Source organism: Scomber scombrus, chromosome 12 (assembly GCF_963691925.1).
Source record: "Scomber scombrus chromosome 12, fScoSco1.1, whole genome shotgun sequence".
NCBI lineage: Eukaryota > Metazoa > Chordata > Actinopteri > Scombriformes > Scombridae > Scomber > Scomber scombrus.
The window spans coordinates 23,703,696-23,730,931 of NC_084981.1; the positions used below are offsets into that span (position 1 = coordinate 23,703,696).

The window sequence follows — 27,236 nt, forward strand, 5'->3', positions numbered from 1 at the left end:
CTCACATTTTCCAGATATATTCAGTTTTATTGGAAAATTCCACATAAATTCGACCCCAGTGATCACAAACCATGAGATTGTGTTGTGATTATTAACGGATCATTAATAGATCCTTTCATAGAACACTTTCAATGTAAGTGATCTGCATCCCTCTTTGTGTCTAAAAATATATTTAAAAGTTCATTTAAAAGCCAACATTAGAATTCAGTTCTGCAAATTACTAACCTTTATTTAGTTATTTTCTTTCTAAGCGCTAAATTCCCTCTTTTTCTTACTATCCTTTCACTGCAGCCGAAAAGTAAAACACAGAGACATTTTTACTAAAAAGATGAACTGTGGAAGATATTTACTTCATGCAAACCCCTGACATATTACAGTGTACATATTGTAGCTTAAGTAGTGCTATACAACCTATTTTAATCGTTCTTTCACTGTTGTACCCTTGTTGCTCTCATTTGCACATGACTTGTAACCTATACAAGTGTGTGTGTGTGTGTGTGTGGGTGTGTGTGTGTCAGAGAGCAGGTGTGATCTCAGTATGGGCCCCTATCTTTTCACAACCTCCATGGCCTCGGCTCGGCCTTTTCCTCTCCTCTCATCTTCCCTCTAACTCGCTCTTTCTTCCACTCCACGCTGAAATGCTCTTCTATGTGTTTGACCCCCTTTTTCATTGGGGCCCCCTTTGCTCCATGCTTCACCAACACCCTCGACATTAATACACACACACACACACACACACACACTCCTTGCTCCCTCAATCACACTGATAGCACTGGTTCCAATTCCCTCCCCACTAAGTAGTGCTGCTGGGAAGCCGAATTGAAAAGGTGGAGTCGAGCCTGTGGACCTTGAAAGAGCGCAGGGAAGGGGGGAGCAGACAGGAGGGGAGGGGGCTGTGGTGTAGATGGAAAGCTATATGACAAAAGCACTAAAAAAAAATAAGAGAGAGAGAGAAGAAATAAGGTTTTGCTATGTCACTTTGGAGGTGTAAAGAGACAAGTAAAGATGGAAAGGAAGAAAAACAAGAGAGACAAAAAAATACTCAGTGTTGAGGTTGAACTGGTTTGGTTGGGTGGAGTCATCCTTCAAAGCCACATCAGGGCTTTTAACCCTGGGTTAAACAGGCCAAAATTCTTCCAGCTATAGTGATTAATCTCATAGGCATACATGTATAATTATATCTATGCACGATATGTGTCAAATCTTTATCTTTATGTGAAAAATCAGCATTTCCTATAACTTTTATGGGCCTCATTCATGATAGTTTGCTCATATAAATGTGATATGTATATGCACAAACTAAAGACTTTTTTTCCAGTAATATACATGAGGAAATATGCATTTCCGGGACTCTTATAAATTGATATTCTCAAATTCTTTTCATATTTGGTACCAATTTATTGACCAAGAAAAAGAAAATAAAGTGCAATTAACCATTGTTTAGTCAAAATGACAAATATAGATTAGATTCTTTATTGTCATTGTACAAAACATACAACGAAATTCAGGTGCACTCGAGGACCGGGCTCAAATATCAAATAAATAAATAAAAATAATTGCACACACAGTGTATGCAGTTAAAATGGGATGATAATAAAAAAGTGCCCATAGATAATAATAAATAAATGAATTATTGCACATTAAGTTGTAATGTGTTCCAGGGGTTTGCTTTCATTTCAGAGTTCATTATGGTGATGGCTTTGGGATAAAAACTGTTCATAAATCATGTGGTGCGTGTTCTGATGGACCTGTAGCGTTTCCTGGAGGGCAACAGTTCAAACAATTGATGGGCAGGGTGGAATGAATCTTTTAAGATGTTGAAATATTGCAGTAGAGTAACTACTTAAAATATTTTTATTGTGTTTTCAAGATGCTTTCCTGTGTCACATAATTGGACAATTGACCTACAAATAACCAAAGTGATGATTAGCTTTGATATTCAGTCATGTAGTGGACTTGCAACAAGCAGTACCTGTCTTAAAGCTGAAAATTTAACATTGGTGTGATGTTAGTTTAAAATGAAACCAGCGATATACCCTCATTTCATGAATCAGATGTAGGATTTTACTGTTTTTCTTTACACAAACAACATTTAAGAGAGAACATGAAAAGATGTGATTGAGCCCCTTTGTGGACAGATACAACAGATATTTGCTAATCCTTTCATCTCAGATCTTGAAACAAAGTTAATGCTGAGCTACAACAAGCTTTTTCAAGCACTTAGCGACCAAGCGAGCAGCATCACATCATCCGAAAAGAGTGACAGAGAGAAAGAGAAAGGAAAAAGAGGACGTTGACATTTCACCCCACGCTCTGTCCCTCGCTCAGACGTGTTGTTGCTTTAACCTGCTGGTTGGCTGATTGAGTTGAGGTGGAAGGGGTTAATGAGGGCAACCCCCATCCCACTGAACTTTTTCTAACTTCCAACATGTCGACAGAACTCAATAACGCACTACTGACTTGATAAACACACAAACACACAGATAACGTGCCTCTTACCTCTTCTGAAAACGCCCAGCATGATATATACCCCCCCCCCCCCCCCCCCTTTCTCCACCACCACCACCCCTCATCACCCGACCTCCATCCCCTCAAGCTCCATTGTTTCCCAGCTAACAATGGAGACCCTCCAAGCCTTTCTCCCAAAAAAAGAAACCTTTTGTTAAAATGAAACACTTTAGTGTCGGGCTAATTGAGGGGGGAGGAGGAATTGGTGGTAGTGGGGGGTGTTTTGGCGGAGGTGCAGGTTGGTGTGGGGGGTGGGGGGGTGGGTGGCTATGTAGAGGTGGTAAGTAGTAAGGGGTTATTGAGTCGTTAGCTTTTTTTTTCATAATTGGCGCTGTTCTGTAGCTCCCTAATTAGCCTTTGATAATGAGTTGATAATGTAACCAATTAGGTCATTCGTCAGCCAAGTCAAGCCGAGGACAAGTTGTTTTTTACTCCTCCCACCCCCCACCCCCCCCCCCCCCCCCCCCCCCCCCCCCCCCCTCCCGCCTTTTTTTTCTTCTTCTTCTTCTTGGGTCTTTTGCTCTTGATGTAGCTTGTTAATTAAATCAAATTGTGTGATAGCCGAATCTGATGCCGAGCTCTTTGTTCCCCAATGAGGGCTCGTACTGTTTCTTGTTAGATACGCTAGCAGTAAGAAAAGCGTGTGTCTGTTAGGTTCACCCCCCTCCTATCTTCCTCCACTATCTGACGCCGGTGCCGCAGGAGGAGGTGGAGGAGGTATAGCACGTCTTCTGCAATAAGCTCATTGTTGTCGCTCAGATGAGTAATTTGCCTTATTAAAATGTTAAGTCCTTAACACCTATCTGATAGAAGTGTTAGTCAAACACAAGGCTCCTGGATAACAGGTGTGTCAGAAAACAAGTGTGTGTGTGTGTCTGTGTGTGTGCTCATGTCCATGGATTATTAAGTTAATTAGTGAATATGTATTTTCATGTTTACATACTTGTGCTCATGTAGATTTGTGTCCCACTCTCCTTTGTCAATATTTGATTTAACTGTATGTTTGTTAACAAAGGTTAAAGGAAAAACTCCAACCTGAAATATTTCATCCCGTGAACTAGAAATTGGTATTTAGTGTATTTTTTTAATCATTCCTGCAGATAACTGGATAAATGCAGGGGCCAAACTTCAAAAAATAATCATCAAGATTTGATGTCAGTCCCCCAGAATCAAAGAGCAAAAGCTTCGCTCTCTCTCTCGAGCTGCCTTTTGGTTTGATGTTTTACGTGTTTTACAGGTAGAAACAAATCTCGGGAGGAAACACGGAGACTTACGCTTTGCCCGAAATTCACTCAACATTGAGATTTCAGACCCTCACAAATCATCATAATTTTGAGTCATTGCTGACAGTAGTTTGGGTTTATTTGTAACTACATTTACCTACTACTACTACTAGTAGTAGGTACTACTGACACTCAAATACAGCAAATTGAGTAGCAAATAAAGAGCGATTTCTTACACATGACATGTACATCTCACTCTTTCACTGTTAGTACAATACCATTATTTCTGTTTCTCTTTCCACATCCACCTTCTCTACACCAGCAGCAACAAGTTGCTCCCCATTATCCATGAAATCTTGAATAGCATTGTCCGGAAATGTATGAAACCACAAACTGAAGGCAAAGTTGTCAGAGGAGGCGTAATAATCCAATGATAACCACAAAATTAGCCCCAGTTGCGTAAGTGTTACAGAGTGTGGGTAGAGTGAAGGAAGCATTCTTTAAAAGGTCAAAAAGTTACTCTATATACCTAAAAAAATATATGTTCAGGTATGTATTTCCCATCGATCATATTTGACAGTAACACACAGCCAACGTGTCAAGAGTGCAAACATACAGATGTGAGTCCTTCTTTTAAATGTGCTGTAAGCGCTACTGTGTGCCAATTAACCTAATCCTTCATTTATTTGGAAGTAGCCCAAATATCAGTCAATATCGGGCTCTTAGCGTCCACCTCACCTCAGCCCCCTTTCCCCTCCTACCCTTCCCCAAAAATGGCCCTCTAAAACGCCCCTCTTTATCAGTGCGGTTAGCTGGCGTGCTGCAACCCCTAAAGCTCTTATATAAATAAGATTAGTGTCGCGTTTGAGCGTTGGGGAATAAGAGGTGTAATATCTGATGGTTTTATATGCAGTATTATTGTTATCCCTTCTTAGTCGGGCTGATACCCTCCTCTCTCTCTCTCTCTCTCTCTCTCTCTCTCTCTCTCTCTCTCTCTCTCTCTCTCTCTCTCTCTCTCTCTCTCTCTTTCTCTCTCTCTCTCCTGCTAGTTCCCCGTTTGTCTCTCTCGCTCTCATTTCACGTTCGTTTGTTCGTTCGTTTATTCTTTCTCTGGGTCTCTCTCTCTCCAGATTCAGACAGTATTATGAGGAGCTAAGCTGGAATAAAGCGCCCCGGCATCAAATGTTCATATTGTTCTGTTCTGTCTGTCATACAATCTCTCTCTCTCTCTCTCTCTCTCTCTCTCTCTCTCTCTCTCCTCTCTCTCTCTCTCTCTCTCTCTCTCTCTCTCTCTCTCTCTCTCTCTCCCTGCTGCTTCACACACACGTGAAAACCCTTGTTGTGAATTTTGACTTATTCCTGTCTTTTATGTCTTGTTCACCCTCTCTCTCTCTCTCCCTGTGCTCTTTTCTTCTTTCTTTCTCTCTCACTCACACACCTCACTATCATTTCACTATAATGCCTCCTCTCCTGTTTAATCTTCTGCTGCTCTGTTTGTTATCAATTAGGAAGCCTCACTCATATCTAATTGAGGGGCCATGTCCTCGTTCACAGCGGCTGAATTAACCACCTCAGTCCTGGGAGCCGATTTAGGTCCTTTTGAGGCCATTTTGTTGTCAGCCATTTTCACATTTCCTCCTAACTCCTCGCCACAGAGGGCAGGCACCACACTATAATTACCCAATCTGTTCCCATTCATACTCTTCAATTTCAGCACCTCTCCCTCTCTCATTCTCTTTTACTCCCCCCTCTTTTCCTGCCTCAATTCCTCTCTGCTCCCCATCTCTTTTGGAAACCGGCACCCCCCTCTTTTTTTTCCTCTGGGGGTACAAAAGCTGGGTTACAATATGGGGGTATTAGGGCCGGGTGCAAGCTCAGTTGGGGGCTGGCTTTAGCCAGCTGAGGGTTATCCATGGCGAGCCCTGAGTCACGGCACTGATGTCCTGTGATGTCGCTGAGGCGGAAGACTTTCCTTAACACGCTGTACCCTTTGATGGGCCCTCAGGCCCTGCACTCGGCCCGGGGAAACCCTGCGACCCTGAGTAGCACCTCGTTGGGTGCCAGGATGAGGGTTTGATTCAGTCTCAGTTCAATCAATTCAAGTTGAATGTTGCAGACAATCTGTTTCCCTTCTGTTTATATGCCACAAAGTATAGTTTTTATTTTTCTCTCTTTTACTTTTACAGCGTCAGCGGCATGTATATTTTGTTCCAATCAAGGTGACAAATTCACACTTTCTCAGCATTTACTGCTCCTCACTGATGGGCTCCACTGCAACAACTGTGGAAACATGATGGTTTTGTCTTTAAATTGTGTGTTTTTATTCATTATTTGTTTATTTATTTAGTTAGTTAGTAATTTACCTCACCTCTGCTGTGGGAGATTCTAAACATTGACCTTTATGCATGAAACTTTTATACCATCAGGAAGCTCCTGAGAGAATTTAAAGGGAACAGCAGAAGTCTTACATTTCAAATATTGGTGGTCATTGATTCATAAGTGAGCCGTTGGTCTCTTAGTACATACCTGTCACTGTGTTATCTGTTGTAGTAAGTTCTTCATTTTCATATATTGTTCTGTATGATTGAGCTGTTATCATACAATTCAAAATTTACTAACAGGATGCACTATTTAATTTCAAATTAAACCAGTTTAATGTCATAAAACAGTATGAATTTCATAAATTTTTAAGAGAATATGCTTTTCTTTTTGATCAGGACATATAGACACTATGTTCCTCATCCACACATTATTGACAGTGATGAACGTCTTTAAACAAACCTGTCATAATATCTTTTAATTGTTAATGTGCCGACTAAGTTATGTCCCACTTCCATCATGTTTTTGCAGGTAATATACAAGAAATCAACATATTAAACTGTGTAAACATAACAGAAAAACCCTTTTGCTGTTAGACATTAATCAAACTGTGATTGACTGAAATGCTAAACGTCACACAGAGAAAGAAAATCTTATATTTGGGGATTATTTTTTGTGTTTCCTGAAGATGGTTCACCATCATTCACATTAACAGTAGGGTTGTTTTACTTTTTTATATAGAAGGAGAATAATGACCCTCAATAGGGCCCTCAAAAATCAATCAATCAAAACAAGTGTTTTTGAGGATGCATATTTTATTTATTTTTTCAATGCACCTTTTGTCTCTTTTCTATTATCATTCACTGCAGTAAACACACTTAGAAGCTGCTTAGAATGAATTTTGGACACAGCGTATGTCTCTCTTAAGATTTGAATTGAATCTGATTTAGTCAGACTACAGTTTGAGAATTAATTTTTATTTTTTCCAACTATTTAAATAGAAGATGAACTGACCTCAGCCTTGCTTTGTAGCCTGGAGGGCCTTAAAAACAGGAACAGTGCGGTTATTAATGAATAGTATGGCAGCCTTGAGCTTTAAATCAGCCACCCTCAGACATCATTTAGCAATATTATCTCTCTTTATGGCCATGCGAGACTCAAACAGAGAGATACAGAGGATACACGCTGTTTCCAATATTGTCACAGGCTGATATAGTAATATGCTCGGCTGGATATGTTTCTCCGTAAAGAGAGAATACCAGCGTTTCTGAAAGGTGAACAGTCCCTCGCCTCCTCTCCCACTTTTGAAATGTGACAGATAACATCCTCCTAGTTCAAAACCGGAGAGACGAGGGTGTGGATGGAGGGGGGTGGGGGGGTGGGAGAGGAGGGGCGGGGGGCGCAAGCAGGCTGATTTCAAAGTTTTTTGAGGAACCGGCATTTCATCCAACCGGTGCTCTTTCTGATGTCGGGCTTCAAACGGCTCATTTTTTTTCCTGTCATTTCATCTGTTTCTTCCTTCTCCCGCCAAAACACCGCTCCATCCCCCCCTTCACCCCTCCAAAAAAAAAGAAAAGAAAAGAAAGAAAAAACCCTATTGTCATCGGAGCCTAGATTCATTTTAGATTAACGTTTGCGTTTCTTTCTGTTTTGCATTACCTTCAAAGGACCTCCATTATGTTGCCAGCGATAAGGGCGAGGTGGTGTTAGCGGATGTGGCCAAGACGAAAGCGAATGAAATCGAGGCCCAGGCCATCGCAGGCAACGGTAAGAAAATAATCATAATGTCCAAACCAAAAAAAAAGACACCAAATGTGACTCGTTATTTCTCCTCACATCTGAAACGAGAGGTTGGACGCTTGATAACCTCAATAACTCACCCACTCCGACACGCTATTCTGACATCTAACAACAGGTATTTTCTCAGGCTCTCACCTTAATTTAATAGAACCAAGGAGAATTACATCCGATCATGTCTGACAGATTAAGAGTGTTAAAAATGGGAAAACTCACATAACCTCTGGCCTTTTTAAAAAGAAACAATATCATCTATAGCCACGATTGAACGTGAGATACTGAAACAAGCTTTCATTGCATGTTTTATAGAATTAAAAATGGAAGGTGTGAAAAAGAAATCTGATTAAAAATCTTTTATTAAGTGACATCAACCTTTACGTAACCATTAACAGCACAGAGAATAGTGGTGAGTTAAGTTTTTTTCCCCCAAAAATTGGATTTAAAAAAGCAAGTGTTTAATTTCAGACTAACAAAATACACTGAAGGCACCAACAGTCTTTATGAGGAACCAGCAAGGGGAAGAAAACCAGCGAAGGCCCTTTTTTTTTTTTTTGTCGTTACTTCAGGCTGTGCTGCTGCCCTTTGACAAACACTCCCGAGAGCACATACCAGAGGGGATCAAGCCGAGTTCCAGATTACACACACACACACACACACACACACACACACACACACACACACACACACACTAACACGCACAAACACACACACACACTCACAATTCCTAACAGAGGCGTCTAAGGCCAACGGGGGAGCAGAAAACATTCAAATTTGTGAGGGAACTAGATGAACATGTCTGATGAGTCCTTCATTGATGCTTAAAATACACCAGAAGGCTATGTGTGTGTGTGAGCGTGTGTTTATGTGTGTGTGGGTGCACGTGCGTTTGTGTACTCACAGACAACCAAATGAGGCGAGAGAGGTATTTAACTCCACTGTATAAGGTCAAACCCCTAAGGCTGAGTGTCTGTGTGTTTGTCGGTGAATGAAAATGAGCGTTTGTGTAACTGTGAGGCCTGTTTGCATGCAATATATTTTTCTTTTTTCCTTTTTTTTTTTCCTAATGTGATGCGTAACACGCACACTCCTCCTCATAAGCCTCTTAATTATGTCCTCGATGATTTACCTCCATCACCTGAAGCATGTCCTATCCTTGGACAACAGCAGTGCAGAGAAAGAGGGAAGAAGAGACAGAAGAGTGAGGAAAAGAAAGGATGAGGAAAAGAGGGAGGACAGAAATTAAGAGAGGGAGGAAGCAAAAACAGGAAAATGAAGGAGGAGAGAACTGATGAATATAGTAAATAAATTAAAATTGGGCAAGGATGAAGGTGAGGAAAGATAGACAAGGGGAAAAAAGAATGACAAATGAAAGGATGCATGAATATATAAAGGGTGAGAAAAGAGGACAAAGTAACAACAACAAATTAATAAAAAGCAAGGATGAAAGTATATAGATAGCTTAATTTCTTACACACACACACACACACACACACACACACACACACACACACACACACACAGCATATCAGCATATTATGTGGTAGCTGGTTTGACTGGGAGTGTGTTTTGAAACACACACATGATGAGGATGTTGTCACCGTGTCACAGCCTGTTGTGATGACACCTCTCTGCTTGTGTGTGTGTTTGTGTTGAAGTGTGTACATGTCTATTTGTGTGTGCACGTGTGTGTTTCTGTGTATGCGTGCATGTGTGTGTGTGTGTGTGTGTGTGTGTGTGTGTGTTCGAACAAGCAGACAGAGCATATTAACGAAGCTGAAAAGCCAGGTCATAAATTATGAGAGGCTCGCTGCAAGCAGAGAGTTCGAGTGAACAGGTGTCTCGCTTTACATACACAGACACACACACAGACACACACACATACACACACAGCCCTCACAGCCGTCACACATCACCAGGGTCAGATCTGGCTCTCAAGAACACACACGTGTTTACAAACATATCAACTTATGCAAGCGTACATACAAAATGAAACATTTTTTAAATACTGTACAATAAACCATGATGTGTGAAAATAATTACACATTCCTGCAGCTCATTTCAGCAACAAACGCATGTTGGAGAACTAACATGGCCTGCTTTACAAATGTGAAGTTTATTTTCAAGTTTTATTCTGTAAGGATAAAGCAAGTAAACGTCAATATTATTCGTTATAATGAGAGACGCATTCTGTAAAATATGAAAAATAATGAAATCTCATTATAAAGCATTTCTCCTCAAAGCAAGACAAGCAAACCAAAAACAAGTATTTGCTCTCAGATAAATATTTGATCTCTGACACTGGGCGTTTGTGTCCAACAAATAAGTCGGTATCGGGGTTGTTCAGGACAGTAACCTGCCGATGTTACTGAATGCTTTGCAAATTAGTCGAAATGATATCTGCTATTGAAATACAAATCGCATCTGCAGGTATGTTTGGTTGACATATCGGCAGAGTAGATGAAATTTTGCGTGTGTTTGAGTTCGTGGTGTCCTTCCACACGGACTGAGCACACACTCGTGTCATCAGTCACATGCTTTTCAAACACACGTTCCCACGGTGCAGTTAAAGTGACCTTTGGCCCAGACTGACAGACTGTCTGTTTGAACACACACACAAGCGACTGAAATTTGTTTGTACTCAGTCATATTCACACACCGCAGATCCAGTTCAGAGTGGACCTCCGAGTCACTTGTGTTTGTGTAAATACTGTATATGTACTGTATGTGTGTCACACACATACATTGTTAAACAGAAATTTTTGTTCATGCAAAGCAGTCGTTCCCTACAGAGAACCAACACGTCCTCAATGACCTGCATCAGGTCAGCTTCTCGTTATGAAGGCAAATAAACACACACGTTCACCACACACAAACCCACACAAACACATACATACAGATTTTTGTTAAACTCTGAAATTAGATGTAAAGATATACATCAGCATATTTACAGGTCAGGTGCCCAAATGAACACTGAAACATCATCCTCTCCAAATACATTTACTTTTTAAGTGATGGGAGACAAAATCCACAGTAGATCTCGTTTTGAGCAAAAATGTATTCAAGAGTGTCGCTGTCGTTGTCAGTTAAATAGATATCTTCTTCAGTTACAGTCTTTTTAGGAAATGTCCCTCTTTGTGTCATGACCGAGTGTTTTCCTGTTCAGCTGCAGTGGAAGGATCGTAATAAAAAGAGGGAGTTTGGCACTAAAAAGACATACTGACTTGATTTGACTGATTTGGACGGCCGAAGCTTCATATTAGCTTGAGATAAACTTTTAATACATTTTTTGCACAGATGGAGGACTGTGGATTTTGTCCCCTATCCCATTGAAAGTACATGATGAAGGAATCATTAAATGGCCAGTATGAACAAAAGGAATGATCATGGCATGAAAAACATGTCAGTGTTAATTTGGGTATCTGACTCTTATAAAAAAAAGTCTTGAACAGAGTGTGAACATATCCTTTAAGTTAGCATTCAAAGAGCTCAACAGTAGCAGAGGTCATTTAAAGTGCAGTGTAAGTATCTAAACATTACATATTATATTGATACTTGATTGATCTTACTACCCTGATTAGTTCGCAGTCTCACTAATCTCTCAAACACACTTCCACATAATACCTGGTATTTTTAACATATTTCACTGTCATAATACACACAGAAAGTCCTTCCACTAGTGCATTATAATCCTTAAACTGTGAGCAGTTTGCAGTTTATTGCACCATACACATTTTACTTTATGTATTTAGTTATATGTTTATTTTTGTGTGTGTGCAAAAGTGATGAAACAATTACACTTGTGCTGTTGGAGTAAGTGAATTACCCATAATCACAGGCAGGAATGTCCTCCATGTTATAAGTAACACTTATATAATTACTAAAAACTTTCTTTAAGCATTTATATACAATACAAAAAACAAGAAGTAGTTGTTTATGTGTGGTTAGTTTTAAATTCAGTCAGTATTTTTGTTAAAAAAGGGGTGAAAAAATTCTTCCAGTAGACTGATGTGACTCTACTTGATTTAAATTTAGCATATAAAATAAAGTAGGTTTATTTTTCTTTTTAGCCCCTCAAAGGAAATTATTTCATTTCAGCAATCCTCTACTTCACCAGGAGGATGAGGAGCTTCTGCTTCTTTGCGTTGAAAGGAGTCGGTTGATTTGGGCGTCTGATCAGGATACCTCCCGGTTGCCTCCCTGTGGAGGTATGCCAGGCACGTCCAGACCCCGGGTCAGAACCAGAGCACACTGGAGGGATTATATATCCCACCTGGCCTGATATCCACCAGGAAGAGCAGGAGGATGTGACTGTGGATGTTTGGGCTGCTTTGCTAATCCTGCTGCCATCACGACCCAGTTGTGGAAAGCAGGAGATGGATGGATGGATGGATGGATGGAGGAATAGATGGATGGATGTCTGCCTCACAGTTTTAAACATTCACACATGGGGATTAAACGCATTGCTCGCTCAAAGGCAATTTGACAGCACTAATTGAGGAACATCATTTGCCAGTTTAGCAGTCAGACGGCAAAGTCCACGTCTCTAAACTTGAGGTCAGCGGGTTTTAGTTAATGTCCTCGGGACTCGGAGCATTTAAGCTGCAGCTGCTTTACACCTGGAATTAACTGCAATTAGCTGCCCGGTAGGACAGAAAAGCAACCCGCTGTGCTTTTTCTCAGGGAGCGGGAGTGAAAACAGCTGATCTAGGCCATCGGCACCCCAGATTATTTCATTTCCCTTTAAAGAAAACGTCAAAACAAGTTGATTTGCATTGGAATGAACGTATCTCACGCTATTGTCCGCACGATTTCTCACTTTTTCTCTGAGAAATGACTCAATACCACATCGACTGATTCTTTTTTTTTTTTTAAGGTGGATGTCTTATGCGGCACACCGACATCAGTCCTGGACTTGGAATCAGATTGGGCAGAGACACCGGATTTCTATGCACATCTTCTCATATTCATGTTGCATCTTTTGTAAAGCCAGATGAACAGGAGATTCTGCCTTCGCTTGTACTCACACGTACACAAAAGCGCACAATAGAGGACACACATCTCAGCTTAGAAATGGTCCCTTTTTATAACAGCATTGGAAATCGCTTATAGCTGTCTGGCTGACAAGTGTTTTGATTTGGATAGATACGGCATTGTGAGAGGCAGAGTAGCGAACAAGTGCGAGGGAAGGCTTCTTTTCTCTCCCTCTCTATCTCTTTTCTTTTGAGTAGCGTTTTTGCCAAGAGGAGAAGCCAAGTTGTGTTGCCTGATCGTTCTGTCTCCCCCTCACAAAGGCTGATGTGACTGCTGGGCCTTTCAATGGGCAAAGAGACAAGAGCTTTATCTGACGATCCACTTCTCCACCTCCTCTCACTCTCTCTGCCTCTCTTTTTCTTGGTCGTTATAGTGAAAGCCTGTTAGCTCCGGTGTGTGTTGAAGGAAAGCTGCATTTGTCCTCCGCTCCCCTCTCAGCTGCGTCGGTTCCTCTGTTCGCACAACCTCCGTTACTGTTTCGACTTCTCATCTCATTTCAGAAACATCGGTGGCATGAAACGATATTTTCGAGGCGTGAAATCCGAATCAGCAAAAACCTACACTCACATATGTAAAGTAGTTTACAAAAAAATAAAAGAAAGATGAGAAATTATGAGGTTTAGAAACATGCAGAAATCAGACAGAAATCTCCACACCCTGTATTAATCACTGCCAATAAATGTAGAAGAGCAACATTTCAATCTCACAGATTGAGAGATTGATGTCTGCCTTTGTTGGGTAAACAAAGTAAAACATGCGATATACACGACGGATGACAAATTAACAGAGAAAACCTGCATAAATATACATACGCAATGGCTTTCATTGTCCTCAGAACCCAGTTTGAACACCTAAGTGAAATTTTGGAGCGACTGAAACCCACCATGTGTTAAACAATGCAGAGGGCTGCGTTGGTGGGAGTACCAGTGAGACAGTGTGATCCATAAAATCCAGTTGAAGTAACGGATTAATGCGTTTGAAGGCATATAAGACTCCAAAACAGTTTGACAGGATTTTAAAACTCTGGAAAGTTATCACAGCGACAACTGTTTTATCTTTCGTAACAAGGTAAACCAGTAGAAACACGGCGTTCACCAGGAATGTGCGATTGTATGTGCGATTGGCCGACGCAGCGCCTAGAAACGCAGCCATTTTTATTCATTTGAATGTGTTCAGCTGACTGAAGATAAAACAGTTGCCGCCGTGATAACTATCTAGAGTTGTAGAGTATTACAAACTGCTGTGTGGTGTTTCGGCGCCTGGTAAACCTTTTTAAATGCATTAATCTGTATCTGTAACACCGCTCCCCCGCCAACGCACAGCTGTTTTCAGTCTGAATGTAGCTTTACGGTGTTCTCCACCACCATCAACAATGCATCGAATGAGGGAATATCTTTTGGAAAAGTGCTGCTCGGAGACCTGAAGAATCTTTGCTATCTATTGGCAGCTTGTGGTTGAGCAGCCCCTAGCAAAAATACTTTAATGTCGGCTTTTCCTTTAATCTGTCACCCATCTGTACATACGGTCTGTACACAAACACAAGGATTACGGTACTTGCAGTGGATTCACAAAGTACTCAGACCCCATCATTTTTTTTTAACACATTTTACATTAGAAACAGTAAGAAAACAGGATATGACTAATTACATTGAATCTACTACATAAGTTACATTAATGATCCAGAAAGGAAGCAATAATCATAGAAAGGAAGTAGAAAATGGTACAATGGTATATTGATAATAGTTTCCCAGAAATGGTTTAAGCAGAATAAACAATAATATAACTGTGAGAATCTATGGTCGACTTGCTGTTTATTTACTTTTGTGTGCTTTTGTCCCTCAGGTTGTTTGAAATATATCTGGAGCGTGTTTCTCTCACCTAGAGTTTTTCAATTTTTACTTTGAATGAGCTTCGTTGGTGACATTTACAAACATCTAATATATCTAATGTTCTTTTATTCCATTCTCAACTGATTAAATACTGTTTTTCTCACTTGACATGACTTTTTTTACTCTTATCCCTTTGTACGTGTGTGTGTGTGTGTGTGTGTGTGTGTGTGTGTGTGTGTGTGTGTGTGTGTGTGTGTGTGTGTGTGTGTGTGTGTGTGTGTGTGTGTGTGTGTGTGTGTGTGTGTGTGTGTGTGTGTGTGTAGACCCTCTGAGAGGCAGAAATGGTGTGTTTGGTTCCAGTTTTGGGAACAGACAGGCGGAGAGGAACCGGAGTGCAGCAGGACCTTCTTACCCAAGCACTTCGACAACACAGTGAGTTACATATCCTGTATATGTATATGTGTGTGTGTGTGTGTGTGTGTGTGTGTGTACTCTCCGTGCTCTCATATTACACCATGTGTCACTTTTCATGTTATGCTGAAGATTTTTGAAAGTGTGAGTTTGTTTTCCTAGCAGCTCAAAGTGCTTTACAACAAAAGAAATGATCAAAAACATTAAAAACTGCAAATGTGCATAAGATGGAAAATAAAACCCACTTGATAGCATTACAAACAATACAAATGTATCTCATTTTGTCACAGTAAACATTATTACTTAAAATATTTAGTTCAACTTGTTATAAAAGAAGCCCCCAGACTCATTTTGTGTGCGTAGGATGTCACAGTTACACTTTTTTCATGTCCTCTCCCACAGCGACTCTATTGTCTGTGTATAAATTGTACGAGAGTGTCAAATGTGGCCAAATGACCCAGCTTGCAGCCTAAAAAAAAAAAGCCCTTCGCTCCCAGCGACATTTCAAATGTCAAAGCCACATCAGTTCCGGGTCTTACGCTTCGAGCACGTCCCAGCACTGAAACCGGAGCTGTTTAGCCACATTTAAAAACGCCACCGGAGTCCATTTTTCAACCCACGGTTCAGTCTCCAGAGTGCTGACAAACTCAGTGTTTCAGAGTGATTGTTTAATACACTTGTCTGAATGACATGTTGAAGCAGTGTGACTAAAGACACACTGAAAGCATCCCACTCTTTGTCCCTGCCTCTCACACACACACACACACACACACACACACACAAACAGATACTTACAAATATAGCCATCCACATCTCTATTATAGTGGGATGGAGGAGGAGGGGGCGTATGGGTGCAGGGGATAGGGGAGGGGGGTGATGGAGGGGCATTCCTTGTCATACCCCAACTAACATATTGGAGTATTTATATGGGATTTGTGTGCATTAGATAAAAAGGCGCTCTTGTTCTTTTCATCCTCATAGGCTTTTCATGGCTGTTTGACTGTAACACTGATGACTCTCTGTACCCCCCCCCCCCCCCCCCCTCTACCCCTACCACCAGTACCACCGCCACCTCCACCCCTCCACTCTGCGTTTCTCTAAGCCCCCTCCATCCATCCCAAATCCCTTCCTATCGGCCAATTTAAACAAGCTGGGTCCAGAGAGAGAGAGAGAGGAAGAGACAGCGAGAAATACTCTGTCCTAAGCTCTTTTTAAAAACAGTAAAAAGGAGCGAGAAGAAGAAAAAAAGAGTGGTAAAGAGGGTTAGGGCGATTTGGCAGTCAAAAGCCCGGTTGTACTACCCCAGGTCTTCCCCTGCACCGCTGACAGAGGCTAAGAAAGCAGATCCCCAAACCTCCCCAAAGATAATGGCCACAGAGAAAAAGAAACAAAAGCCTCTGTTTTTTTTATTGCACAATTTCCCCCCCTCCTTTACAACAATTTTATATATTGAAACCCCCCCGTCCCTTTGTAATCTGGTCTCCGATGAAGTTTCATTGTTTCTCATGTGAAGCCAATGACAGCTTAGCCGAGATGGAGTAGGGGAGGCATTATAGCGCGGGCGTTCTCCCGTTTGGCTCGCTGAGAAAAGAGCAGAAACAGAGAGAGAGGCGAGCACAATGGCAGTTTGGGGGCTCCTCGCCGATTCCTGCAGCATTCCCCAAATCCGACTCTGTGTGTGTGGAGAAGTGAGAGAGAACGAGACGGGAATCTGGGACGCATCCCAACGTTCCTTTGATGGCTGCTGGCCTCTCTCGCTTATCACGTTCTCCTCTGTCAGCGGCGTAAGGAGAATGGAGGCTATTTTTACTTTTGCTTATCGAGGCCGAGGTAAAGGTTAGGCAAATCAAGAGCAGCGGGGAGCCAACCCTTTTTAAATGTGACTATTAAAGTTTCAATTTTTTTACATATTTATTTGATATTAATGGCCAGAATGTGTAAGCAGGCATGGCTTCAGTATCACGCTGTGTTTGCTAGTGAAAGGACAGATGATTGAACCTGATCCTAGAGCCAGAAAAAACCCAGAAGCGCTGAGGTTTTTTAACAGTTTACCAATAAACAGTATCAAAGTAATGAACCATGAGAAAAACCTGATATCTGCTTGTAATGTTGTATTAATAGTATGTAGTAGGAGCGATTATCAAGGACGACCAGTTGGATGAGATTTAAGAGTTTAATAATTGAATGAATTACTTCTAACTTAAACTCACCATTAGTCATAGTGATTATAAGTATTTTGTGGCTGCGTCATGGATCACGAAACTAGCCAAAATTCATGTCAAACATGCACTGACAGCAATTTTTGATTGAGGCACACGTGAGCAACGTTTGTGTGTCCGTTTTTATCTGGTTGACGTATTTATGATGCTCAGGTACAGACTGCAGTACAGATAATTTAATGCACCGGGTTGAAGTGTCACTGATCCCCAAAGATGGTCTACATGACGTCTTTCAAGTTTTTGTCCCTCAAGCTTTTCTATCCAGTATTAATGCAAGAAACTGACTGACCAGAAATGAACTCGCTCACACAAATGTCCACATATTCGTCTTGCTGGTACTGATGCAGAGGATAAATGTATATATATATATATAATAACATGGTGGCAATATGACACGTATGTTTCATTGGTTTGATGTTGCTCCTGTACACAATATGCTCTTGTGTTTCAGTGCCTGCTGACATGACTTCATATTAAAAATGTTTACAAAAAGAAAGAAAGAAAGCGTATTGGGTGCGCAGTGGTCAATAGATTATTCATATCATAATGTGGAGTAGTATGCTATACATATACATATTCATGTTAGTCAGTGAGAAAGGAGGTAGACAAACCAAATTATGAACTGGATGTAGCCCTCGTACACCAGTAAGCAGTGCAATCTGAGGTTTGATTGACACACACTGTTACTTCAATGGAAAGTCATTTGATGTTTTTGTTTTTCTGTCTGTGGCAACAAGCAGTTTATGTTGCAGCTAAATTCAACCAATTCACACAAGAGCAGACGAGAGAATAATTGAATCAAAAAAGATTTTAAAAAATCACTCCTGTTAAGTTCAAAACAGCAAACTGATAATGCCTGAAACTGTAAAAGTTTGTATTGTTGGTTAAAGATAAGCTACAATGTGAATGTGCAGCTGCTTCACTGCTAATTGAATCCAGTTTTGTGTTTCATGAATGCAGCTTCACATGTAATCTGTAAGAAGAAAGAAAGAAAAGAGACAGATGTTGCTCAGTTGTCTTTTTGTGTTTTAGTGCTGACGGAAGAGCCAATCAGAGGAGGCCACAGGCGGAGAACATACGTGTGACCGTGAACCCGGATATCTTCAGGTCATGGAGGCAAACAGGTGTGTGTGTGTGTGTGTGTGTGTGTGTGTGTGTGTGTGTGTGTGTGTGTGTGTGTGTGTGTGTGTGTCTGTGTGTGTCTGTGTCTGTGTCTGTGTGTCTGTGTCTGTGTGTGTCTGTGTCTGTGTGTGTCTGTGTGTCTGTGTCTGTGTGTGTGTATGTCTGTGTCTGTGTCTGTGTGTGTCTGTGTCTGTGTCTGTGTGTGTGTCTGTGTCTGTGTCTGTGTCTGTGTGTGTGTGTGTCTGTGTGTCTGTCAGTCAGGCTTAAAACATCTGTATCTCTGTTGTGTCTGAGACAGAAGAGTGATCAAAGACTGAAGTTTGACCTTTGTTGAGAATATAATTAAGCAACTAGTTAATGTGAAGATTACTGAGCGGTCCTCCTGAAATGTATTCATGCAACTTCATTTACAACGAGCCGAATCATTGTGTCCTTTTACAGCTGCTGCACTGTTTGTTTTAGTCGCAGAAGATTGACAATTTGTGGGATCCTTCCTATTTTGTTTAAGTCACTCTCATTTGAAAAAAGTAATTGCCACATGATTATGGATAGATAGATAGATAGATAGATAGATAGATAGATAGATAGATAGATAGATAGATAGATAGATAGATAGATAGATAGATAGATAGATAGATAGATAGATAGATAGATAGATAGATAGATAGATAGATAGATAGATAGATAGATAGATACTTTAATGATTCTTCACAGGACATTGCTTAGTTTACAGCAGGTTCATCCACACTTAAAACAGTCACATGTAACATCACATAGAAACACATCACTGACTATCCAATGGAGAAAAAGACAAAATAATATTAAATAATAAGTGTTGGACTGTAGAAATCTTTATTTTTTCATATTTTTCCCCATCTCAAAATCTGTGAAAGTGAACATCTATAATAGTTACCTCATAATAAAACTATTCAGACCAGTGCAAATGTTTTAACAACCATTATAATAAACCCAAACCCACTTATACCTGTGAAAAAACGGTTACATTTTTAGACAGGCAAATGGGTTCATCCTTATACTTACCCAGAATTTATGATAAATTCAATCAATCCTGTTTTGTCTCGTATCTCGCCCCAACTCTGAATTACATCCACATCCTTCCTTCCCTTCACCTTTAAACAAACCCCTCAATGTTGCTCTTAATTCTCTCAAACTACCTCCAACCTCCTCATTTATCCCCGTCATCAGTAACAGCTGATGGAGAGAGTCTCAGCCCTCGTTATGTTGACTCACAGCTCGTCACGTTCAGCAAGTCGGTTTCAGGGCCGCGTTTTTAAGCCCTGCAACAATTCAGCCTGTTTCATTCTCTAAACGTAGCCTGAGTGCTCGTCTCCGCCCGGTCTCAGATGTCTGAAATGACTAACTGGTCATTTAGGAAAAACACCCATTAAGAAAACATCACCGCTCCTTATTCGCTTCTTCCTCCTCTCCCTCCTTCTTTTCCTTTCTTTTCCTTCCTGCTCTCTCCGTTTTAATAATTCCATTTTTTTCGGGTGATTAGCAATTGTCTCGCTACCAAATCGCTCTGTCATTTGATAATCCGGACTGTAGGCTATTGGAAGGAATTTGCATCACCGTTTTAAATATCTGTATAAGGCACGCCGGGGTTTTAATGTCAATCATAACCTTATTAACGCAGGGCTCAGAGCGAGAGAGATCGCCATGAGTGACAACGGTTTACATTCGTTAAAACCCAGAAAAGGCGACGTGTCCGACCTACTGAGTGAGCATGTAACCTGTTCAGGCATTCTGCGGCGCACACGTGTGTTTGTGTGTGTATGTGCGTGTGTTTATGTGCTGTAGGGCTGTCGTGTGTGATTATGCATGGATAATGTTTTGGTTGTTGTACTTGTTTAAACCGTCACGGCTGCTTTACAGGAACGTCCAACATCTTCCAACGTCATCTGTCTTCTCTCTTTTTTTTGGTTCCTGCAGGAAGCAACAGTGAAGGTGACAGAGACGGCAGGAATGTAAGTTGATTGATTGATATGAAATTTGATCTACATTTCCACTCCTGTTGACAGGATTCACGAGGATTTATCACGTCTTCCTACAGTGTGTCGATCAGAAGCGTCTAGAAGCATGTTATAGGCAGTTGTGTAGTTATAGCAGCTTACTATACTCCTACTACAGTGCTTCTCAACCTGCACATACAAGAAAAATCTAACTTCTACTATAGAAAATCATGTTTCTTTTGTTTATTATCTAATATTAGCTTTTATTCCTGCACAGGTATATTTATCAGTAAGTTAAATTAACTGTTTACAACTTAGAAACATGCAAACTTTGACGAGGAATCATGAGTACACATTGAAAACAGGTTGGGAACCACTGCTGCACTACACTATAGTTAAGAAAGATAAATAGCTTATAGGATATTATAATGTACGGTAGTGTGTGGTTTCCATATTCCCTACAAATACTGAAGACTTTTGATTGAATTGATCAAATGAGTTCAGCCTTAAAGTTAATACCTTATCTTTCAGGGGGAATAAAAAACAGCCCGACTATCCAAAACAGAAAAGGAGCAGCTGCAGTCAGTCAAATCAATGTGTAAAACTAGTCAAATGTAATGTTTAAAATATATCAGATTAAAGAATATAGTTCAATGTAGTTTAAAAAGAAGATTTAAATCATTATCAGCCAATTGATATGAAGCAGCTAAAGGTACTTTTAAAAGTAAAATGATCTATAAAGTACAAATCCAGACACATTTGACTCTATTGTGTTTATATTAACACGCTGTTCAGGTTTAATAAACATGATGTTTCTGTTTATTTTCTCTCAGGATGAAGAAGACCTCGGGACGCTCCATGTGGTCCATTTAGGAATGGTTTAAAAAGACTAAATCCTCACCAGTAACAGGCTCACTTTGTCTATATTTCTATACTCTTATCACTGTACAGAACTGCACATGTCTGTATGGATGTCTGATCAGAGTAGAATCACACATGAGTATTATTAATAAATTAGTTTTCTATTGAAAAACAGAAGCTGGAAGCCTTTATTTATTTACACCTGTCATCGTATATATATGAAATTTTAGCCCAGTCAAAAACACTGAATGGCTCTGTGGATGTGAATTCAGGTTATTTGCTGTCTTAGTTAAGTCTGAACCAAATGAACCTTAAAAGAAAAAACAGTTAGTTGCCTTCAAAAAAAAAAAAAAACATGATAGAAAATGTTTTAAACCTTGCCATTAATCAGCCTGAAAAAATAAAGACTTGCATTATACTTCCATCACCACTGATATTGAATGTTCCAGGCTTCCTCTCTCTCTCTCTGTGTATGTGTGTGTGTGTGTGTGCATGTGCGTGTTGGCCGAGATTACGGGCCACAGTTTTATTCATGAATAGGAGCCAACCAGCGACTTTAAAGCATCGCGCGGAGCCCTTTTCCTGAACAGCAGCCATAGCCATGTCAGAGCTGTCGACGCGCTGCGCTCACCGACTAATCTGACAGCGCCGCGCGAGCCCTAATCCCTCACTGTATCGTAATCTATTTACTTTGCATTCTAAGAGGATTTCCACCAAAAAATATACAAGAAGCGATGTTGGAAATGGACAGAAGATCAGCGAGGATGCTTTTCTGCTCCTTTTTTTTTTGTTTTGTTAGCTTTAAAAAAAAAAAAAAATCATTGTATGTTTTTTGGGAGTCAATCCCCAGCGAGAGGGATGGGTGAAAGGAATTACATTTCTGACTGATACTAATACTTCCCTTATGTAAACATCAAAATGTTATATTTCCCTTCTGATGATACAGTCACACTGCAGAGGCTGCTGGAGATAAGTGGCATCTGTCGTTGCCTTTAGTGCATCTCTTGACACGTTCATAATTTACAAACCAAGGGTGCATTATCTCCTGATTGTTTGACTTGACAGCTTGAATAAAAAGCTGCAAAATTGCTTAACAGCCGAGCAGGAGTCCCTCCCATCTCTCTGATGGCCTACACAGTAGCCTTTTTGACATGCAAACAGTGAAATCTCTTCTTTCATAAAACAGAAAACAAAGTACGAGACCAAATGCTCTCCTCAGTTACCCTTTAAGCAATTATGTCAGCTTTGTAAAATCATAAATAGTTATGCTTCATTTAAAATGTGGCCAGCAGCTTTATTGTAAGACACCGCCTCACGCTCAAATCTTTTCCATCCGAGATGACTCGCAGAGATAGGCTTATTAGTGGTATTAACATACTGCGCGGCGTGCTGGAGCTGTGAAACAGCCTTGTTAACATTTGGAAATGAATCAAGCCTCCAGCACTTGCTATTATCCAGGTTATCTTTTTTTTTCTCCTCTGTGCAACAGCTGTGCAGTGTTTCTGCGAAGGCCTTATCACATCTAATGATGGCACTGATTGGACTGATACTGCTTCCACCCTCAGGGTGAGGTTGTATGTTTTATAGGTTTGTTTCTCTCATCTCCACGACTCAGATCCCTAAAACATTATAGACACATATGTCAGTACCGTTAAATACATCAAACAGGACAAATTTACTCACAACTGAGAGTAACTGGAAGGATCTTATTCCCAGGAAAAATTACAGAACGGTGGTGTTATCGTTTCCAATGTCAGTGAATACTTTGCATAAGGATCACAGCTCAATTGTTTCATCAATAAAAAGTACTTAATTACGGTGCAGCATTGCTGTATTGGATATCTGTTTTTACTTCTTGAAAAAGCCTCTGAGACAAAACACATTATATTTTGATTCTCTATGATCACAAAAACCTGTTTTTTTTACTCAAATTGACATCAAGAGAGAAACATCATGACTCAGCTGAGGCTAAAAGTTAAGATAAATGTTATATTTGTGGTTGACTTTTGGTCAAATGTAATGTTCTGTTCAGTCTCTCTAACAGCTAAAAGAAAACATACATCTTTGTTTTATCACCTTTATACTTCATGACTTTCTTCTCCCTGGTTTTGAACTGACACCAGATTTCAGACGTCCGCCACAGAAAATGATCTGTGGGTCTCAGAAACGTTGTCTGGAAAACAATACAATATATTTGTATTTGCTCTTTATCTGCAAATGTTGTTAATTATACTTTTTATGCAGTACTTTCCCCTCCTTAATCCCAAATAACGCTTATTAGGATTTCTGTTATTGTTATATAAGTGATCCCAAAATAGGTAACATCACTACTGTACATTTTTCCATCTGTGAATGACTTCATGACAAACAAAAAGGTTCAATATATTTGTCCATGCATTTCCCAATTACCTTAACTACTAATATATAAACTAATATTACCTTATTTTGTGGTAATAATGATGCTTTATGGTCATTTCAGTGTTTTGTCACCTCTATCAAATGTGTCCAGGTTGTGGCAGAGGAAACAGTCATTAACATTTTTATTTAAAGTGGGGAAAAAGGTTTATTTTACAATTATTGTTCTCTTTATACATAAACAATGACCCATAAAGCCAATGCCAGCACAACATAATGCTTCATTTTCTGTATATCTAGTTTTATTATTTGAATTTTAACTACCTTTTCAGAGTTTTGTTAAGTGATATTTTATTTTCCCTGCAGAGGCCAACAGCTGTGATTATTTCTGCATGTTTTAAAGGTCAAGGGTCATGAATAGGGTTTAGATTTTGTTTAAATTAACCACAAAAAGCATCACAGACAGTCAGTTTACTGGCGTGTTTTTTTTCAGTTGCTTCCCTCTAGCTTCATATGTGGAGAGAAAGATTTCATCAATGAAGAGCAAACTAAATGACCGAGGAAACGCGGCCAACACGTCAGATAGTTATCTGTTGACACACGGAGAAGACGTCCTCGATGGGGAAACACTAAAGCCTGAAGGCCAACAAGTCTCCATTAAGCTTCCCCTGTGCTGGAGGGCTGCAGGAAAAGACAAGTTGTGACTTGGGACGAGGGTCCTCCGCATCGTTTCCAGATGAGATAATACAAACCCTCTTCAAATACCTTTCCACTGCATCCCTCCTTATTCCAACACAACTGGTTCTCAAGGAGTAGGAAAAGCGAAGTGAAGATGTCATCAGGAGTGCAGAAAACATATGAACGATCACATAAGGTTAGATTTTGAAGGGGGTCGTTCAGTCCGGGAAAAACGGTGAGGCAAAGTCCAGACTGAACTGCTTTCACCGGTCCAGTCTTGTCTGATTTCCCATCAGCTACTTCAAAGAAGGAAAGAATGAAGGAAGGAAGTGTTTGACTGCTGCACTGACCTCAGAAAAGTTTCCTCTGATAAAGAAAAGTCTCAGATCCTTTAATTTACTGATACACTGTTTTAAAAAAAGCTAAATTGGATTTTGGGAGTTTGGCCCTCTGATCAGTTAATTGAGTGGTTTAAGAGACAATCGGCACCAAAACTATCTTTGAGTCTCACGTAGGGAGCATACTTATATTTTAACATGTTAAGTGAGTGAGTAGCATATCCTAAATTATTGGCTTTTAGAGCTCCCCTGTTTGTGTTGTTTTTAGCAACACTTACAGGGCTCGAGGGATGGCAGCGTCAGTCGGTCGACCACTTTGCTTCAGATTTAAATATTTCAAAGATTATGGGATGATTTATAATAACTTTGAAGATTCCCATTATAAGTTTCAAACTTTAAATTTGTCCAATACTTTGCTTTTAACTAAACTAGTTTGTGTTTGGTGCTAATTAGCAAATGCTAGGATGCTAACGCGCTAAACGAAGATGTTGAACATGGTAAACATACATGACCATATTGCCATTCAAGCATTAGCATTTACCATTCAAAACACCACTGTGCTTTGACTATAGACTCATGTTTGTTCTTTAGATTTATTATTAAAAAGGTTTTTGTTTAGTTTCATGTCAGTCGTTCCCAGCCGGTCACGTTTATACACCTAAACTACTCTCTACACAGGATGGCAGAGCAGCTCTATGCATGTGTTCGCATCCACAGTGAACAGATGTCTCTATTTGAACCCCACATCGCAATACTCTAAAAGTCTGAATTTAATTGTCAATCAATCCAAACTGACAGTGCTAATCAAAGATGGACGGATGAAGCTTGATGTTACAGAGAGACTGCGTGTGCTCAGTTAAACCTACAGTATGCAAACCCCACGAGGAATTTCATGAATGCTCTCAGCGCCTGGTGTCACAGGGGTGACTAAGCTGCTTTCACTCCACCAGCTCGGCTGTATTGGTCGCCTGGACTCAACTGTGAAATCCCCTCATAGGAACCAAAGGTACCTTCACCTTCTTTTTTGAGTCTGGATGACGGATTCAAGAGGTTTTTGGTGGTGGCTTTGTTGAGGTTTTTTTTTTTTTAAAGATTGTGTGTACCTGTATAAACCCACCAGTTATATGTACCCAGACTTGACAGTAAACAACACAAGATGCAAGAAGAAAGAGAAAAAAAAGAAAACCAAACAGACAAAAGCGAAGAAACTGGAGACGATGGCCCGGACTACACCCATGTACAGTTGACCCCAGATTAACCTCCCAGGTAAATATAATCCTCCTCTGTATCACCTCTCACTCCTCATACCGGCCTATGAACACACCAGGATGCCAATGTCTGGCGACAGTCGACAGCCAATGAAAGACAAGTGTGAGTGTGTGTTGTTCTTTTTTTTCTGTTTTTTTTTTTCTTGTCCTGCATAGAAACAGAATACAAGAAAGCAGTCCCAGCATGCAGGCTATCGGTGCATCTGCTGGTCCTTCGAATCTCTCTCTCTCTCTCTCTCTCTCTCTCTCTCTCTCTCTCTCTCTCTCTCTCTCTCTCTCTCTCTCTCTCTCTCTCTCTCTCTCTCTTTCTCACACAAACACACACACATACATACTTTTGACGTATCGAGGCCTCACAAACACAAATCAAATACTGAAGGGATCACACCGGTTTCTGTCTTCTTTATCTATCTGTCTGTCTGTCTCTGTCTCTCCTAGATAGAAATCGCAAACCGCTCATGCAAAAACGGTCCAGCCGCTGGTTCCAGTTCATTTCCTGGACAAGTGTGAACAAAATGTCAACAGTTTCCAGTCCACCCACATTCAGACACCTTTCACTGGAGCAAGGCGAGAGGCCAAAAGGTCAACAGTCGACAACAGTGGTGCAATCAATCGACCTATTGAACAAACTATGAAGGCGTCGGACCCCGGAGCTCAGGTTGAAACAACACTCATCACACACACAAGGTCAGAGTGATGAACTGCTCCAATAGTGTCCCTCTTCTTTTTTTTTTTAAAGTAAATGTCAAATGTCAGGCGTGACTGTGAATGCAGCAACAGACAAACAGGCTGAAGTCCTGATTTTATATAATTGTTCAATCTGAGCTCCTAATTTTAAAGCTTAAAGTATTGATAAGTGTCTCTTTTAACAATTTCTACACTTGCAATAATGAAATTCACCTGAGAATATTGATTAAATGTAGCTTTTGGTAATTTTAAGATGTTCAATATGACAAAATATTGATTGCTAGTCAGTTGCTATAATACATTGTGAAACTTTTAACATTTTTAAGTGGAAAAACATTGTATTATCAGACATTATGTCATTTTTTGTGTAAATTTTAACTAACTAACTAACTATATCTGCTGTATCCTGGTTGCACATTGTTAACCTAAAATCTTCTCCAACAAATAAACACATAAATAAGGTGTTTTAAACAAACATATAAACTATTTGAAAGGATTATATGTTTAGTTTTAGTCACTCGTGAAGCTTTTTTCTAAATCCAAAGTGTCTTCTCGGTTCTTGCTTCTTCCCTTGAACTTCTAGTTCAGTTCAGACGAGGCCGTGATGACGAACACCA

At 40.2% G+C, this 27,236-nt stretch overlaps 1 protein-coding gene across 3 annotated transcripts in view; it reads left to right on the top strand.

Moving 5' to 3' along the window:
• The window catches only part of wdpcp (WD repeat containing planar cell polarity effector), a 73,790-nt gene extending 52,178 nt beyond the window's left edge, over nt 1-21,612 (top strand). For all 3 annotated transcript variants that reach the window (XM_062429883.1, XM_062429884.1, XM_062429885.1), the window contains 5 exons: nt 7,718-7,817; nt 15,031-15,139; nt 18,370-18,461; nt 20,413-20,447; nt 21,266-21,612. In XM_062429883.1, coding sequence (XP_062285867.1) covers nt 7,718-7,817; nt 15,031-15,139; nt 18,370-18,461; nt 20,413-20,447; nt 21,266-21,316 — 387 coding nt within the window. In that variant the 3' untranslated portion in view covers nt 21,317-21,612. The remainder of the gene's footprint in view (nt 1-7,717; nt 7,818-15,030; nt 15,140-18,369; nt 18,462-20,412; nt 20,448-21,265) is intronic.
• Nucleotides 21,613-27,236: the final 5,624 nt, after the last annotated feature.